At 33.9% G+C, this 19,396-nt stretch overlaps 3 protein-coding genes across 3 annotated transcripts in view; 1 reads left to right on the top strand and 2 right to left on the bottom strand.

Annotated features, from left to right (window-relative positions):
- Positions 1-2,459: 2,459 nt before the first annotated feature.
- On the bottom strand, positions 2,460-5,676 carry LOC139494404 (uncharacterized). Its single transcript, XM_071282568.1, has 3 exons — positions 5,559-5,676; positions 4,419-4,508; positions 2,460-2,594 (listed from the first exon to the last, which is right to left on the bottom strand). Exons 1-3 carry the CDS (start codon positions 5,674-5,676, stop codon positions 2,494-2,496), a joined length of 309 nt encoding a protein of 102 aa, XP_071138669.1. The 3' UTR covers positions 2,460-2,493.
- Positions 5,677-6,462: 786 nt separating this feature from the next.
- Positions 6,463-10,171, bottom strand: LOC139494403 (putative uncharacterized protein DDB_G0286901). The gene is made up of 4 exons (XM_071282567.1): positions 10,057-10,171; positions 8,494-9,132; positions 7,650-7,766; positions 6,463-6,635 (listed from the first exon to the last, which is right to left on the bottom strand). The coding sequence occupies exons 1-4, from the start codon at positions 10,103-10,105 to the stop codon at positions 6,463-6,465; spliced, it is 978 nt and encodes a 325-aa protein (XP_071138668.1). The 5' UTR covers positions 10,106-10,171.
- An 8,440-nt stretch (positions 10,172-18,611) lies between these two features.
- The window catches only part of LOC139495859 (cytoplasmic polyadenylation element-binding protein-like), a gene marked incomplete in the record, with an annotated part of 24,909 nt that continues 24,124 nt past the window's right edge, over positions 18,612-19,396 (top strand). Inside the window, 1 exon segment of the mRNA XM_071284264.1 lies at positions 18,612-18,718. Within this exon segment, the coding sequence (XP_071140365.1) occupies positions 18,616-18,718 (103 nt within the window).

Raw genomic sequence — 19,396 nt, 5'->3', positions numbered from 1 at the left:
TCAAAAGCGTATAGACTGTATGATATCATATACAAAAAAACTAAGCGACATCTTTTGAAACATTTTTACACCGCAAGAAAAAATTAGGCGGAAGAAAAAAAAAAAGAAAAAAATAATCAGAACAAAATCAATACAGGTCTTTCCACACGGAAAGGTGGAAAGACCTAATTATACGCATATACTATTACAGAAATGACGATCATAATGGTAGATAAACATAACGGTCTAGGTGAATCTACAAAGATAGTATTACACTTGAAATTAGAGTGAAATCATTAACAATTGAAGGGAGATAGATTGAATTGGTAATATAGGAGACAAAGATCTTCTATTATTCATTCTTAGCAAACAATCAATATTCATGAAGGATCTATGGTGACAAAGAAAATATGATTCCTTTTTAAAGGGGAGATAAATAGTGTTTTCTTTAAGGGAAAGTTATGGTGTTCTTTATAATGATTTAATAAATTCACAACCCTGAAATGTCACGTTTTATCTTTCGTCTGTATTAAATTATTGTGTGTGTCTTTTTCAAAATTTCCTGCAAAATCAATTAAAGGGATTTAACATGAAATTGTCATTGAATTTCAATAAGTCGGTCATTTTTATAAATTTACTGGTTGCAAAAGTATAAATAATTCGAAATACTAAGGATTTCCTTATCTAAGGCATAGATTACCTTAGCCGTATTTGGCACAACTTTTTGGAATTTATAGGTCCTCAATGCTCTTCAACTTTGTTCTTGTTTTGGCTTTCAATTTTGTTTTTATCTGAGCGTCACTGATGAGTCTTATGTTGACGAAACGCGGGTCTGGCGTATAAAATTATAAGCCTGGTACCTTTGATAGCTATCATAGACTTCTCGACTCCAAGTAATGTTGAATTTCGATGGAATCTTGTTATCGTTCTCACCTCGAGTATATCGGAGGTCATAGACTTAAACAAATATTTTTGAACTTGAATATTGCTTACATTTCCGCCAATCATGCTACTCGGGCGTATGAAAAACTTAGAAAGGTGCTACATGTATGTCTTCCTGCAGACTGTTAATTTGTGAGCTAGCAAATTTCGACTCGGCGTAGACATGGTCTATTACAAAGCAGTTTGTATCGCGTAAACATGTTATCAATCTGTATATAAATACATACTTGTCGCTGGTGGTTGAAAAGACATAATTTAAATCAATCTAATTGTCGGTCGAAAAGTAAACCAAATACGCTCATCGAACGCAGCAAACTGGTATTTGTAAATTGATTTGTATGCCCCATTTATGTTTTCTGGGCAAGTGCATCCTTGTGCTCGTGTGTCCGTTCATCCGTCTGTCTTGCTTCAGGTTAAAGTTTTTGGTCGATGGAGATTTTGATGAAATTGAAGTCCAATCAACTTGATACTTAGTACACATATTCCCTATGATATGATCTTTTTAATTTTAATGCCAAGTAAGAGTTTTAATCCCATTTTCACGGTCCACTGAATATAGAAAATGAAAGTGCCGATGAGGCATCCGTGAACTATAGACACATTCTTGTTTTACCAATACAACAGGGTCTGCATTAGGGTCCTTTATTTCTTTTTCTTTTTTTAATTTTATGATAGTTTAACCTATTGATACAGACATTAACAACTCTGGGTAACCGTACAGTCTTCAAAAATGAGTATAGCCATACCGCAAAGTTACGTTAAGACCCGAATTGAATAATGTTGAATAATGTTAAACAATCATCATTACAATGATACACAACAACAAACGACAAGCACTTTACCATTTCATGATAAATATGTATACACCAGAAACATGTGCGATTGTGGTATTATGTCTCCGTATACACTTAAAGGAACAACACTGAGACTGTGGTAGTAGTGTACGACTCCAATATTAAGTGACTATGAAGTGTTACTTTTTTGGAGAGAGTCGTTGGTTTTATCTAGGCACTCCGGCTGTCTTTTCCAATAAAAACAGCAAAAGTATGGTGTAGTTGAAAAATTTATACAAAGAAATCATAACAGAATAAAAACCAAACGACCTGAGGTATCCATTCATGATACATCATGTAAATCAGTACACATACACAACAACAAATATACAAAAAGCAAGGGAACATCGACTTTATTGCTGTTCGTCATCTCAGAGTACGTCACAGTAAGGGCTCAACACGGAGCAAAAAAAAACCTCTCACATCACTGCAAGATTAAGACGGCTCCTAGCACCGGCTAAAGCGGAATTCTATGCAAAAATAATTTGAATAGACTTTTTAAGATGTAAAACCACTTAGACGGGCCCGGTCAAAACGTGTGTGATGGAAAAGAGTCGCAGTATCTGGTTTACTTTAGGTTCTACCGTAATAAATCAAGAAAACCTATGATTTTTTTTTAATAAAGGGCGATGACGTCGGTTGGGTTTAAAATAAAGACTCTGATGTGCAATTATTTTGTTTGTTTTAAAAACAAACTAAGCACCACATAAATTCTCTGTCAGAATTTATTTTATTTTGATCAACTCCACATCTTGTCGTACCACGATAAACTCTGTACACTTGAACCATCTTTCTGATTGGCTGTAGACATAGAAGTGTCTTTTGATAAGGACGCGATTTCTGAAATTACAACAGATATATTTATAAAGTTCGCCAAATAATTGTTTCATAAGTTTATTGTTGATTTTAAATTTTAAGATAAACTAATGGTACTAACAGTTTCGTTCTATTTAATATTTCAAAGTTACCTCAAGAATGAACAAATCAATAAAATAAAATAGAAATAAAAAAGTAGTTTTACACTATATTCAGCTATTACTTATCAAAATCCATACGGTAAATATAAATGATAGTAGATGTGAAGTGTACCTAATGAGATGGAAGCCCAAAATCGACTCCCTCAATCTCGCTTCCCCCCAAAAAAAAAATCATAAAAGTAAACCTCTCCCCTTAAACATCTAAAGCAATGATATAGACGTGTCTACACATAAAGTCAAGCTTTTAGTCGTTACAAGATATAGAGAACAAAGTATTTTCTTGGAAATAACCGTCTCTTTATATTTGCTCTTATGCTATGTATCTAACTTTCAAGATAATTATACAGGTGTGTATTTTGTTAATATAAAAAAAGAAGATGTGGTATGATTTCCAATGAGACAACTCTCCACAAGAGACCAACAGACACAAATTAACAACTATTATAGGTCACCCGGCGTGGCCTTCAACAATGAGCAAAGTCCATACCGCATAGTCAGCTATGAAATGCCCAAAATCACAATGTAAACAAATTCAAACGAGAAAACTAACGGCCTAATTTAGGTATAAAAAAATAAACGAAAAACAACATATATGTAACACATACAAATGAGAACCACTGATTTATAGGCTCCTGACTTGGGATACATTGTAGGCACATACATACAGAACGGGGCGGGGTTAAACATGTTAGAGGGCTCCCAACCCTCCCCCTAACCTGTGACAGTGGTGTAACAGTACAACATAAAAAAGAACTATAAAAATCAGTTGAAAAAGGTTCATCTCATCAGATGGATAAAAATACAAATACTACAAATATTAAGACATGTTTCCTTTCATCATTAATGATTTTACCTACGTTTACCTGATTTTTAATATTTCTTGTATTTTCATGTCTCTTTTTGTCATATATATATATTTTTATAAAAAAAATGCAGTCTAAAACATCAACATAATATACATCTTCCCGTCTTTCGGTACTCAGTGGCGGATCCAGAAATTTTCATGAGTAGGGGCCCACTGGCTGCCTACGAGGGGGCCCGATCTCGTCACGCTTCAATGCTTTCCTATATAAGCAACCAATTTTTTTCTCAAAAAGTGGGGGGGGCGCCTCTGGTACTTATATTTTGTTCATACTGTAAACCAACATTTTTCAAATGTTCTTTATGCAGTTCAATAAGGAACAATGCAAGCTTTATATTTATTCCTCAGATTTTTAATCGGGTCATATGGCTACAATTGCACTGTGGGAAAGTCTCAAAAATAAATTTCTTGAGAGAATTAAGTTGTTTTACAGTAATTGGTTTTCATACTATTGGCCTCCAGCATTCCTGGGAAGTGTAACTCCAAGTAAACTGCATCAGATACACTAAATGTATAAAATGTTATTTTCATTTTTGTATACTTAGCATCACATTACAACTTTGTTTCGTTGTCCAAAAAGCTATCTGTCATCGACGCTTTTTCCATCTTTAAGCCATTGTTCCTGTTTTAACATAAACTATCATGATAAACGACATTTAAAAAACGATCGATCCTTTTAGAAGGTAATCCTTGTACATCTCTTGCGTAATACTATAGCTTGGTTCTAGAGGTCACCAATGGCTTGGTCCTTGTTCGAACGTCATAAAATGTTTGTTCTGATGTTAAAAATTATAGATGTCTACTTAAAACTTTTGAACATCTTACCGTCCAACGAACAGATTGGACACTGGTTTTCATCAATTTTTGAAAATCCCCGTGGACAGTCATCTGGAAACAGTGGACATGGCGTGGCCTCTACAAAATATGACACTCAACTACAGTTGAGAAGGTATGTCGTTCATTGAAAGGATTCGAGCGTCACTGATGAGCCTTTTGTGGACGAAACGCGCGCCTGGCGCAAATACAATATTTCAATCCTGGTATCTATGACGTGTTAATTATTACATTTTTGTTAGCACATATTGGATTTATAACATGTAAGAATTAACATAAAATTACAATGTGACAAGTACAGGACGGACGACAGATACTTGCAATAGCCAGGATTGGCCATATGGAACATGAGAAGGAAAACAGAAGCATATCAGGTACCAGAAACCGAAACCCACACGTGGATCGAAATTTTTACCGCGAGTTTGGTTGCCCCTCGTTTCATTCTCGGAATTTGATCGGGTTTTTGTTACTCAACCTCTACCACCAGGTATCCCGGTCCAAAGTCATTCGTCTCAACTCGGCCGATTCCGTACCCTCATCTAACCATTCGTCTCAACTCGCCGATTCCGTACCCTCAGAAGGAGAGTAGCGGATTCTACCGAGGATTGCCGAATGCCAGGATAGAAGGAGAGTAGCGGATTCTACCGAGGATTGCCGAATGGGTCCAAAGTCCGTGGAATTGTCAGAAACTTTTTATATCGTTTAAAACCGCTTACTTTTTTAAATCACGTTCCATGTTAACTGATATCGTGTAAAACAAAACTAGTACTTCATGCAATTTGCATCAAAATAAAGTGGCATTATCTACGAGGTATAGAAACATAAAATATGATTTTTGTTGGTCTAATCAAATAATGAAAGTTAAATAGCGATATAATAAATCGATTTTAGCAGCCATTTTGGTACAGTTTTGTCAACATAAGCAAAGAAACATCGCTAATGAATTATTCACTTGCAAGTGAATTAATAATTCGACCACCTTAAATCCGTGTTCATGTGATATTCCCTGGTACCCATGAACAAAGCATGCTCAGCTATTAAAAAAATAAAACAATGTAGGAGGGTAAACCATTCGGTTGACTGATTTTGGCTCTCACGTCATACGTTTAAGTTATAATAATAGTATCTTACCACAGGAGCAGACTGTACAGCCAATATTATCAAACATCACACAGGATTTAGGGCAGTTTGGTGGCAGTGACAAACATTTCCTCTGTCCTGTTTTAAATATGGACAAGTATATTGTCATTTTTATAAAATTTTCGTAATTTTTGCACATTGATTATATAACCTCCAAGAGTTACTTGATAATATTGATAATATTGATGAAAAAAGTCATAGTTATCTAGAAGCTAGAATAGTTTAAAAATACATTCGTTAGAACCCTTATACACAGAAAAGTCTTTTGGCTCATACATCCGATGAAATTCAAAAATTTGCAAGGCTTATAGATTAGACCGTTGGTTTTCGCGTTTGGATGGTTTTACACTGGTAATTTTTGTTCCCTTCATAGATTGCCTTTCGGTGTGAGCCAAGGCTCCGTGTTGAAGGTCGTACATTGACCTAAAATGGTTTACTTTTTTAAATTGTTACTTGGATGGAGAGTTGTCTCGTTGGAACTCATACCACATCTTCCTAATATATCTATTAAAATAGGCGGACCAAGGAGGGGCTTGGGGCCCGCCCTCTCTTTGTTGGGAAAATTTTGTTGGTTATATAGGGAATCACTGAAGTATGACTGGAGCGGGCCCCCTTAGGTCAGTCAGCCCCCCCCCCCCCCCCCCCTAATGAAAAGTTGTCAAATGTGTGTAACTGTGACTGTAACCTTTGCCCAATGCACATAAAAATAGTGGTATGGGTGCCAATGAGACAACTATCCTTCCAAGTTACAATTCAAGTTATAAAAGTAAACCATTATAGGTAAAGATATGGTCTTCAACACGGAGCCTTGGCTCACAAAAGTAACAATAGTCAGGAAGACATGTCAGCTTACTGGAACATATTTTTCCGACTCCGAGCCGACCAGTCTTTGCTCTTACCCCTTATGCCGCGTGCTTAGCGGAGAGGCAGCAAATACCAATTTTATAATAAGAGTGAAATGGCACATGAATTTATGATTTGAAACATCAATAGAACACACTTTTATATGTGTATCATTACCTTGTTGAAGTAGGCTGTCTTTAGAATTAGACGATGGTGGTCTTTTACCTACAATGAATTAGAAATATACATAGATATAATTAATATAAAAAAGAAGATGTGGCAGAATGCCAATGAGACAACTCTCCACAAGAGACCAAAACGACACATAAATTAAGTTGATTTGTTTGACCGAATACAGTTATCATGTAATTAGAGAATAGTAATTATTTTTAAAGATAAACAAAATTGAGTTAAAAATTAAAGAATACAGAAATGAATGACCCCTAACCTCCATTCATAACCTCATTTGTGACTTCCATATTAGATATGCTGTCGTCCAACACTTGAACATATATGCCAAATGAAATGTTACTAGGGGTTTACGTTGAGCTATTATAATGTTACCACATTTCAATGTTTAGAAAGTGGACAGGGGGACTAAGGGGACATGAGAATAGGGCGGGTGTGGTAGTGGTTGGTGCGGGAAGCAAGAGGAAAGAAGTGCGAGTAAAGATGGAGGGAACTTGTGGAAGACGGGTAAAAATAGTGATATTCTGTGGATAAAATTGATTAATTTTATTCCTTGAGTAACGGGGATGAAAGTGAGAACGGAGAGGTAATTGGGAGTAGAGTGGTCTCAAATTGGAGTTTGGGAATATATAGGGAAATGGGGATCAGAGACACAATGTTTTTCTCCTCAATTTTATGTCAGCAACTTTACGATATTAAGAATCTAAGCACACCAAAACAATTGTACCCAGATCGAATTTTAATCTGCATCTGGACAACTTCGAACACACACATTATTTCTTGTGTTTGTGTAGTGTCAAATAACACTATCAACTAAGCAATATTTAAACAGTATTTTCTTTTTACTTATAATGGTTTGTGACTTGGATTGAGAGTTGTCTCATTGGCACTCATATCCCATCTTCTTAAATCTAAATATAGTAAAGGTGATAACTTTCATAGTGATTGTATAAATTATAGTATATTTAAAGTGATAAACAATATTTTAAGTTTTATTTCTCAAGTATTATAGAAAACTTTAAACAACATAACAGCCTGAAATAAACTCACAAGAACAAGATGGACATCCTGTTTTCTTGTCCACTGAAAAACAATTCTTTGGACAGTTTAGCCAGTTCAGGCCACACGTGTTTCCTACCACCTGAAGTAATATATTCTTTAAATTATCTAAAATTGAAAACAAATAAAATTTATTCTATGTTGCAACAGAAAAGACAAATGTAAAAAATCTTACTAAAATTGTCTTGAAGTGTTCAAATGCACAATTGGATGTTCCTGACCTTCAGGTTAACCACGAATCAAATCCAAGTATATGCATCAAGGTTAAACTGCACCTATTTTATTTTGTTTGCAGATTTCTAAATTAATTACACTGCTGGTCAAACGTAAATACAATCCTTAGTCAAACAAGTATTAGTGTTGTTTGTCCTTATATGGTTTTCCCGTTTGAATGGTTTTACATTACTAAAATTTTGGGGCCCCTTTTTAGCTTGCTGTTCGGTGTGAGTCAAGGCTTCGTGCTGAAGGCCGTACCTTGACCTATAATGGTTTACTTTTATAAATTTTTATTTGGATGGAGAGTTGTCTCATTGGCACTCATTCAACGTTTTCCTATATCAAGCAAACCAAAGTCTTAAAAGAGGGACGAAAGATACCAAAGGAACAGTCAAACTCATAAATCTAAAATTAACTGACAACGCCATGGCTAAAAATGAAAAAGACAAACAGACAAACAATAGTACACATGACACAACATAGAAAACTAAAGAATAAACAACACGAACCCCACCAAAAACTAGGGGTGATCTCAGGTGCTCCGGAAGGGTAAGCAGATCCTGCTCCACATGTGGCACCTTTACAAGGCTGCATTAGGGAATTAGCTCTAAAGAATTACCTTGGTTGCCTTTAACAGATGCTTGAACTTGGTTGGCTGACCCCTGTACATTTTCATGTCCTCTATCACTTTGTATAATTCTCTGCATTCCGCCATTTCCAATCGTATTTGTCATACTTTTAGAAAACGGATTACTCATCAAGTTTATAGAATTCGAGGCTCCACTACCAGAATACATGTTTTTCATTCCATTGCCTTGTTTTGATTTTGAAATATTGTTCTGTCCGTTCGAACTTCCACCAAGCATATTCCCAGAAAGAGGTTTGCCGCCATTTTGCATATCGGTATTTGAAATCCTTCCCTGCAATGACCCACCTTGTCCATTTATAGAACTCGACTGCCCCGAATTTTCTGGGTTCATGAAATTCAGTAGTTCAGAATTCCCCATTGTCATCCCAATATTTCCACTGTTAGAATCGGTATTTTGTTGAACGATGGCAGCCATATTGGATGGATTATATCCTCCATTGCTGTCGATGCTTTGTTGCTGTTTATATAATGTAGAGGTCAAAGTATTAGTCTCCTTATTCTGATGCAGGTTATTGTATAAGGTTTGTGATTGGCTGGATTTCTGTTGCTTTAGCATACAGGCAAATGGTAATCCATGACAGTCTGTCAACATCTGGTCCAGGAAAAGACCTGTAAATTAGACAGATACGATGGAGCACCTGACGAATCCAAATCTTGCAAAAAAAAACGTTTTTATTGCTGTTCTCCATCTTTAAGTTAAATTTAGGACCGCTTACAGCAAATTCAAAACTGCCCTGAAAACATTTTGGGGATTATTTGTTTAAAAAAGGCAACACCGATAAATCTGTTCATTTACAGAACACGATCTACAGCCTTGAAATACTAAACTATATTGGTCTGGTGGGGGTCCTTCATTACGACATTCTTTATTGTTTAGACCAACTATGTATCTCGTTTCTTTATACTTTTTGTCCATTATTCTCTATTCTTTATAATATGAAGATATTAACGTAGCTTTTTCTCTGTTCTATACTTGTTTTGCCTATTATCATGATTATTCTGTATACTCCCATCCAAACACACCCTAATATATGATGACATATAGAATTATAATTTTTTCTATTTCTTTTGGATCCAAAATTATTTCATCAAATTAAGAAAAAAAGAATGAATGGTGGAACGAATGATTACAAGAAGAAGAACAAAAAGTCAAGATAACAACTTCATTTTTATACATTTTTTTTAATAAACTAAGTAACAAAAAAATAATAGTAGGACCCTGCAAAACTTTAAATCTTATCCTTACATGTAAAAATGGTTTTACGATATTATAGGCATTGTTCCTAATTTTGAAGAAGAAAAAAATGAAAAGGAGAAAGTATGAACACATTGATGACAGTTTCATTGATCATGATTTACTTTACATCAATACCTTCAGTGGCGGATCCTGAAATTTTCAAAAAAGGAGGGCCCACTCCGTTCATGTTTTGGTGTTATATATAATCAACTAAATGTTTCCCACAAAGGGGGCTCGGGCCCAATGTGCACTCCCTCAAAATCCACTTTTTAATAGTTTACAAAAAATAGTCTTACCTGTTACGGTATTTAGCAGACATAATACGAAATATATTTGACCTGACATAGCCCTACGCTATTTCGGATTTGGATGTGCCGTCACAATATTAATATCTCCCTTTAACGCGACATCTGGATATGTATTATCTAGCCTGATGATTACAAGACTACTACTATCGAGAGCGAATGTCATGCCCTGTATTTTATATCAACATCACACTTATTTTACAAAAGTGTAGTAAATTCTGAATTTATCTTTTTTTTTTATCTTCATTTTTCATTCGTTTTTGAAGACGATAACGTTATTCGTACCTTAAAACACACTCGGAAATGTGTAGTATACATGTACTTGAATGGGTATCTGATAAAAACCATCATCTCAGACCATCATTTGAAGATTGAAGGTGAATTAGATGATTATGATTTAATTTTAAAAACAATTTTTATTGAGACTTTTAAATTAATAAACATTTTCGGAATTTATTTTGCTTATGTTCTTAAAATGTTTTTTTATTTGTGATATAATTTATTTAGTTTGTACTATAAAAATCAGTTTTATGCCTGGCAGAAATTTTATTTATTAAAATTATTTTCGTTTGCATTGATTTTTAATGTTTTTTTTTTGGTTTTCAATTTGTTGTGTCTCTAAATGTATCAAATCTGAAATTGTTCAATTATCTTTACAGTCTTGGATTACTCGGAATAATAAACAATTCAAACAATGTTAATTTATCTTTGACAATGTTGATATGTGTAACATATTCCCACGGTTGCAATTAAGCATTACGCAAGAATTTTCATGAATGAAGTCTGGTCCATCATCGGTGAAAGGGGTGTAAAGATTTGGAAATTAATGTGAAGTGCTATTTTAACAGTCAACATTTGATTGTGTGTAATAAATATGCCCTAAATACTGATGAAAGAGGTGAAACTGGAGCGTTGATAATCAAAATTTTACAATGAAATTGTTTGAAGTTGAAGGGAGGTCAGTTCCACTTCCCTATCAGACAACATAAGCACGTGGGACAGAAGAGTATTCCAATAGGAGCGTTAACAGGTAGATCTATATTTTTATGCAAATGTGCGGATTGAATTCTTCCAATCAACAGGTGAGTAAATCTGAGTACATTTATTAAAACCAATTCCCGCCGTTTCATTTCGGAATTGACATCTTCCCACGGCTGCAGTTCATTTCCTGTCCGTGAGTCTGCTGCAAAACAGGTCATGGTAGGACGACAAATATTTATGACATGACATTTTCAGTTTTAACTAACTATTTGAATATTTACAGAATGAATGTCTTAAGAATGAAGCGGTTGCTTTTCCCACAGAATGATTTATTGAGAAATTGATATTTATACTCAATTCATGAACAGAAATTATGCTTTTCTCCAGTTTAAAAAAAAAACCAAATGGGTCAATAACCGAGCATGAACCCTTCATAATATAGGTGCACTCGATTGAAATATATATTGTAAAATGTATAACTTTACCAACGTATTTTAATTATTGGTTAATAAAAATGCAGATAATATTGTTTAAATTAAAGGCGGTAAAGGTATTTTGTATGATAGTTGTTGAAATTAAAATGCTACATGTATTCTATAATGTATAGAATTGGAGAATGGAAATAGGGAATATACATGTAAACCAGGTAACATCTTGGGTTTCATTTTGACCTTCAAGCTAAACTGTTGGTGTTTACTCTTGACTGAGTACATGTGTACTTGTTCACCTGGATAGTTTATGGCATGACCTAGATAACATTATAATGCATTTTATGTTTTAGAATATTAAGGATTTACTTGATTGTCTGTTTTTCAGTCCTATAGTATATGTGTCCTTTCGTCTGTCCCATATTTTTTGTTGTTTCCACACTCAAATTTAAGTTTTCTTCATCCCATAGCAGACCTCCTTTTTGTGGGAAACATTTGGTTGAATAAAGAGGGAATCGCTGAATTATGAGTCTGACTGCCCCACTTCACCCCTTTTAGGTCAGTCAGCCACCAAACAAAAAGTTCTGAATCCCCCACTGCATTGAAAGGGACAATTGAGGTAAAAAATTGCCTTGAAATAATTCTATTAACATAAAGAGTAAATACTTGGTCATTTTTTATAGGATTTATGCCAAAATGATGTTATTTTGTATTTACAGTAATATATACATGGCGTGAATAAAATACAAAAATCTTTGGACAAATTTTAACTCTCCGTGGACTTTTTCTTTCATGAAATTTGTGCACAATTCTAAATTTGCTCACTGCTAAAGCCAAATTTTACAGATAGACTTTGAATTTAGACAATGAATCGCTAACAGTAGTGAACTTATGGCCCTTTTATAACTTGGAAAATTGCTAAGCAATTTTGAGAGGTGGCTTTTACGTCCTCTTTCATTCATGTTATGGTTGAACTTTTCATAAAAGATGAAGAGCTTGTCCATATATATATATCTTTATGAGGGTGGTTATTTTCGTGCAACATGTTTTGCCATTTTTATTTCACATGCAGCCGTAAAAAAGATCGATATTCACTGTGTTTTGTGAAATCTGTAAAAAGATCAACGCGCAAGACATTTTTAATTGTTCGTTCATTATGAAATGGCAATGTTATTCTGCGATCTTCCATGTAGATACACCCCTCCCTTTATGCACCTCCTTTATAGTCTTGAATTATTATTATTTTTTTGTGCTGAATTGATAAAAAGAAAAATTTGAAGAAAAAAATTGTTTGAAATGAGACCACTCTTCACAAGAGACTAAAAGACGCATAAAAATTAACAGCTATAGCATGTATAGGTCACTGTATCCCCTTCAACAATAATCAAAGCCCATATGGCAAATTTGTATGTTTTTGTGGTTGTCTGTTTATGTATGATGCTGTTTAAATTGCACTGCAGCTAAATGGGTTAAATGGGCTAGAAATATTTTCATTGCCTTCAGGTTGTTAAAAGTATATATACTGCACACAGGTTTTCTTAAAACTGCATTAACAAAATACTTATTTTTGAAGAATTTTATTTGTTTAAAATCCAATCGCACTTTCTTAGGCTTAAATGCAAATAGTGATAGTGATTCGCTCTCTTTAGGTTAATTTTAGAACTTTTTCTACAACTCTTTGAATAGTCCGTACATGACCTGTTGCAAAATTTTGCATCGTCCAATATACAAATGTATATTTGCTTCTCTGTTGTATTTTAGGCTAGAATATTTGATAACAACACCTGACAAAAGTGCCAGATACCATATTAGCCAAAAACTGTTATTTGGAACCATACTATTTGTTCAAACAGCCTCGATGTTTTATAAACTCTAATGTTTCAATATACATGAATTTCTTTTGGCATTGTTGGCAATAATCAAATTGTAATTCAAGGCAACATGGCATTTAAAGTATGGATGATTTTTTTTCAAAGATTGAATGACTGACGAATTTCATGAAAGGTAACAAAAGTTATAGGTTCTTGAAGACAGGCGATGGTATTTCTTTCAACCCCTCGATCATCCTTTTTACCAAATTCCCAATTTTTTGTTTTCTATTTATTTCAATATGAACATACGTTTAGTATATTATAAACATTCATTACTATAAAGAAAGTTTGTTTACTTTTTACTATCAATTCTCAGTTTAATAATGAATCCAGGGCGGTCATTGATACACATGTATTCTATAGACCCTCTCTATTTAATATACTTAGTGACTCAATGAATTTTTTCAACAGATTTTATGACTGGAGAATTTCAGAAAAGGTATCAAAAGTCATAGGTACTTTGGAACATGACAATTGTTTTTCTAGCCCGGCTCCTAATTTTTTTCCTCCCAAATTCCCATTTTTTTTTATAACAATTTCAATGATGTTAGCGTTTATCTGTATATTATGAACATTCATTACTATAAATAAAGTGTATTTGCTATTTACTATCAATTCCAAGTTTACTAATCGATCCACGACGGTCATTGACATATTATATAGACCCTCTCTATATAATTATACCCCCCGTCCGTCCGTCCGTCCGTCCGTCCGTCCGTCCGTCAGTCCGTCCCATGAAACTTTCGTCACATTTTTCTCAGGAACTACACATCCACCCTTTCTGTAATTTGGTATCAACATTTATATATGTCAGCCATACCGTGTGATGCGTTTTCAGATTCATCACTAGACAACTTCCTGTTTACCGAACACTTGTATGATTTTACACATGACAGCCAAGTTGAAAATTTTCGTCACATTTTTCTCAGGAACTACAATACAAGGATTTCTGAAATTTGGTTTCAGGATTTATATAAGTCAGCTATACCGTGTGATGTGTTTTCAGATTCATCACTCGACAACTTCCTGTTTACCGAACACTTGCATATTTTTACCCTATTAATATTATCCACTTGCGGCGGGGGTATCATCAGTGAGCAGTAGCTCGCAGTTTCACTTGTTAACTCTGTGACCACTGTGGATAGTTAACTTGAAAATGATAACAGATAGCAAATACACTTTATTCATAGTCTTTGTATGTTCAAAGTATAGAAAAACGCAAACCGGAAGTCTAGTCTGAATTAAAATTTCATCCATTGACAGAAAAATATCCTGAAGCATTTTTTTCGTTTTTCTCCCAAAATAACCCAAACTGAATAATCATAAGAATGGATGACAAATGCGACTATACATGATACCTATAGGACACAGAGACATGATGAGTAAAACACGGATCTATCAGAGAAGTGACACATAAAATGAGGTCTTATATTCTCCTTTAATAGTTGAGATTCTGCCTATCAAAGACCCTTCATTGGAGCAATAAATATTCTGTATTTTTTTATTTATTCTTCAAATTTATAGATAAAAATTTGTTTTTCATAGGATAGGAGCTAATGAGATGGTTTGAGTAAAGTTGTCTTAAATTCAAATGGGATTTATTAAAAAATGTACCATTCATTTTCTTGTTGGAGATTTTGAATTTTATAGACTTTATAGATCTCTGAAGCTCCATCTGTGTTTGTGTTAAATTGACCTGAATTCAACTGAAATATTGCATTTATTTTCACAACATGTCTTCAGATAATAATTTATTGGAATGTAATTGAAGACCACCTGGTTAATAGGTTTGACCATAGGTCAGTGTTATTAGGTGGTCTGTATCTTCATGGGTTATTGATACATTTTACATATGTCAGATTAATTGATCAAACATAAAATTAATTTGCTTTGAAAGAAAAATTTTTAGTTAACATTAAATTTTAAAAACCTATTTAATACAATAAAATTCTATATTCATTAAATGGTCTGCATATTTTTTATAATTTTTTATTGACAAGGCCACACCAATTTGATTCCTTGTTCAACGGACCCGCTCGCACCTATTTTTTTCAAAACAGAATTTTTTTATTTTTTTTATATTCCCACTTCCCACATCCGGAAATGTAATCATGTCCATTTCCTGCACCGTTTTTTTTTGTAAATATTATAAAAAGATATCAAAATTTGTTTTTAAAATCAGTCTAACCTGTATATAACGATTTTAAACATAAAAGCACCCCACCACACTTTGTAAATATCTGTGAGAATATTTGTTTCAGCATAAAACCTATTTATCCAAAGCGGGAGTGCTCCGATATAAATTTATAACAGCGGAAAAACCTGTAAAGAACAAAAAATTGGTTACTTTCCCCCTTACTTATATTCCCTATCAAAAAATGTTCGTTGTTAGAATAAAGTACAAAGAACTTCTGAAGGATTTGCCTTCAACTGCAATTATATTGTATGCTGGCGAAACAAAACTATCCATAGCCGCTTCATGTTTATGCACCTGTCCTGATTGATTGAGGGGCCTGTCGTTCAGCAGTTATCGTTTGTTGATGTTGTTCATTGGTATTGTCCCGTTTGGATATACATGATATATAAATTAGATCGTTGGTTTTCCTGTTCGAATTGTGTACGCTAATAATTTTGGGATGCTTTATAGCCTGCTGTTTGGTCTGTATCAAAACCCTGTGTAAAAGGCCGTACTTTGACCTGTGTTTGTTATTATCAGGTTGAGAACAACCCTCCCTCAGACAAAGGGTCATTTTACTGATGTAGAAAAGAAAATAGAAATACCAAGGATTTGTATAGTTCTTCTATACAAAACCTTTGAAAACTTAGAATTTTGTACTCAAAAAGAGAAGAGTTACATCATATTTTAAACAACTTTTTCTAAAAGAGGGGTCCACTTATTTTGAATAATATTAAACTGTTAAAGTAAATGTGTTAACATGGTTAAAGTCCAGGAATATTACAAAATTCTTGGACATGTTTTGACCATTTAATACCAGATAGATATATAGTTCTTTGAGAAAATATGAGCCCTTTTGTACAAACAAATATATTATAACTTATATTGATCCCTCATAAAACATGTAAAAGGGATATTTATAACATTAAGGGGTTGTCCCCAAACTGATTATGACTTGGATGGAGAATTGTCTTATTGTCAGTCACACATACCTAGACCAGATTTAATTATTTCTTGGTGAACAGGGAAAAAATACTTCAGAAATTAAAGAATTATGTCAAAGTACAAGTGATAAATCAAGCTTTAATATTGTCAAAACCTACTATTTTATGTTTACAAAAAAAAATTATAATCGCTCGCCTTTACTTTTTAAGCTTCGCCTCAGAAATTTGCAAATTAAATATTTTTTTATTAAAATTTTCAAATCGCTCACTCGAGACGCCCCAAATTTTGGAGTCCAAAAATCTGTAGAACAAGAAATTGAATTGGTGTGACCTAATGATCTATGATAATTTTATAAAAGATTTTAGGAAAAATTTCATTTAATTTTTAAGATATTATTTTCTGGATAATATTAAAAAAATAAAAAAATAAATAACAGGACTTTTCTGTTCTGATTATTAATTAGAATTCCTTAGGAACATATATATGTGCTATGTATAAACTGTGTTAAATAGAAATTGATCTTTAGCAATTGATATTTTTCAGAATTCTTGTATACCAGCCTTCAGTGAAGAACTAGTTGTAGTATAATGAGATGCAGATTTGTGCATCTTTTATTTTTTAGTAGGCCTATAGATCTCCAAGCTGTTAGTGTAAAAGACCATTATGACATTTTCATATTAATTTTATTTGTTCAGAATTCTGATTTATCATCCATCAGTGAAGAATAAGATGCATGAGACCCAGAATTTTGGATTTTTATGCCCCACCTACGATAGTAGAGGGGCATTATGTTTTCTGGTCTGTGCCTCCGTTCTTCCGTCCGTTTTTCTGTGCCTCCGTTCGTTCTTCCGGTTAATGTTTTTGGTCGAGGTAGTTTTTGATGAAGCTGATGTCCAATCAACTTGAAACTTAATACACATGTTTCTCATGATATTATCTTTCTAATTTTAATGCCAAATTATAGTTTTGACCCCAATTTCATGGTCCACTGAACATAGAAAATGATAGTGCAAAGTTCAGGTTAAAGTTTTTGGTCAAGGTAGTTTTTGATGAAGTTAAAGTTACATCAACTTGAAACTTAGTACACATGTTCCCTATGATATGATCTTTCTAATTTTAATTCCAAATTAAAGTTTTGACCCCAATTTCACGGTCCACTGAACATAGAAAATGATAGTGGGAGTGGGGCATCCGTGTACTATGGACACATTCTTGTTTTTTATGTTTCAGACTTCTGATATACCCGCCATCAGTGTACAGACTGAGACATAGATTCGTGTTGTTTATTTTTTTCAGAACTCTGACAGATATTCAAGCTGTTAGTGTAAAATACCACCCGTAACAGTTTCATAATTAAAAAGTTTAATTTTCAGAATTCTATTTATCAATTATCAATGAAAAAGAGGAGATCCAGATTTATGTTTATTTTTATTTTTTCAGAATTCTGATATACCAGCCATCAGTGTAGAAGACTACGAGGCACAGAATCACTATCACAACGTAGACCTCTTCAAAAGTATAAATGCCCTGTTAAATAACACACTTGATTTGTCCTCTATTCCGGGGATGAATATTCAACAGGAACAACAAAAACGTAAGTGTTAGCTATATCAAGTACTCTTTGGCAAGATTTTTTGTTGATTATATAGATATTAGAAGATGTAGTATGAGTGCCAATGAGACAACTCTCTATCCAAGTCACTTTTACTGTTCACGTCACATTTTGGGATGAAATAAAGAAAAGATAAAAATGGAAAGAAAATTTACTAAGATCTGACATAAGTGATCAATAGATATAAAAAGATGTGGTATGAGCGCCAATGGGACAACACTCCAAGTCGCAATTTATAAAAGTAAACCATAATATTTCAAAGTACAGTCTTCAACAGTGAACCTTGGCTCACACCAAACAGCAAGCTATTAAATTTCAGTTTGTCAGAAATAGTTTTTTTTTGGTAAACAGTTTTTGCTGGTAATTTAATTAAATATTGCAATTTCAAGGAAAGTTTACTTGTATACACATGATAATATTTAATTTTGAAATGAAAGTTTTTATTGTACAAAACATAATTCCTGTTGCAGTTAATACAGTAATAAACACATGGAAATAATTTATAAACTGATATTAATGTGTTTTTTTACAGCAACTATGCCACAGATGCCGCTACAAATGCCACAAACAAGTCATGAACAAGTTCCTGTTTCATCTTATGATCAGAGTCTCTACAACAACATGTCGGCAATATATCCTGGTAACCTTTTATCCTTTTTAGCTCACCTGGCCCAAAGGGCCAAGTGAGCTTTTCTCAGCACTTGGCGTCCGGCGTCCGGCGTCCGGCGTCCGTCGTCTGTCGTCCGTCGTCTGTCGTCCGTCGTCGTCTGGCGTCGTTAACTTTTACAAAAATCTTCTCCTCTGAAACTACTGGGCCAAATTTAACCAAACTTGGCCACAATCATCATTGGGGTATCTAGTTTAAAAAATGTGTCTGGTGACCCGGTCAACCAACCAAGATGGCCGCCATGGCTAAAAATAGAACATAGGGGTAAAATGCAGTTTTTGGCTTATAACTCAAAAACCAAAGCATTTAGAGCAAATCTGTTATGGGGTAAAATTGTACATCAGGTCAAGATCTATCTGCCCTGAAATTTTCAGATGAATCGGACAACCCGTTGTTGGGTTGCTGCCCCTGAATTGGTAATTTTAAGGAAATTTTACTGTTTTTGGTTATTATCTTGAATATTATTATAGATAGAGATAAACTGTAAACAGCAATAATGTTCAGCAAAGTAAGATTTACAAATAAGTCAACCTGACCCAAATGGTCAGTTGACCCCTTTAGGAGTTATTGCCCTTTATAGTCAATTTTTAACCATTTTTCGTAAATCTTAGTTATCTTTTAGAAAAATCTTCTCCTCTGAAACTACTGGGC

This window comes from Mytilus edulis, chromosome 11 (genome assembly GCF_963676685.1).
Source record: "Mytilus edulis chromosome 11, xbMytEdul2.2, whole genome shotgun sequence".
Classification (NCBI taxonomy): domain Eukaryota; kingdom Metazoa; phylum Mollusca; class Bivalvia; order Mytilida; family Mytilidae; genus Mytilus; species Mytilus edulis.
Note: the sequence above shows the minus strand (reverse complement) of the source record. Positions and strands in the feature narration are given on the sequence as shown.

What these genes read in the sequence shown, in the direction of transcription:
- LOC139494403 (XM_071282567.1), bottom strand. Translation starts at nt 10,105, where the DNA reads ATGTCAGGTCAAATATATTTCGTATTATGTCTGCTAAATACCGTAACA. An exon ending in ATCTGTTAAAGGCAACCAAG is followed by an intron (nt 7,767 to 8,493) that starts GTAATTCTTTAG and finishes TTTCAATTTTAG; the next exon opens with ATAATTTAAAGAATATATTA. An exon ending in AGGATGTCCATCTTGTTCTT is followed by an intron (nt 6,636 to 7,649) that starts GTGAGTTTATTT and finishes AATTCATTGTAG; the next exon opens with GTAAAAGACCACCATCGTCT.
- LOC139494404 (XM_071282568.1), bottom strand. Translation starts at nt 5,676, where the DNA reads ATGACAATATACTTGTCCATATTTAAAACAGGACAGAGGAAATGTTTG. An exon ending in CTGTACAGTCTGCTCCTGTG is followed by an intron (nt 4,509 to 5,558) that starts GTAAGATACTAT and finishes CATATTTTGTAG; the next exon opens with AGGCCACGCCATGTCCACTG. An exon ending in TCCAATCTGTTCGTTGGACG is followed by an intron (nt 2,595 to 4,418) that starts GTAAGATGTTCA and finishes TTGTAATTTCAG; the next exon opens with AAATCGCGTCCTTATCAAAA.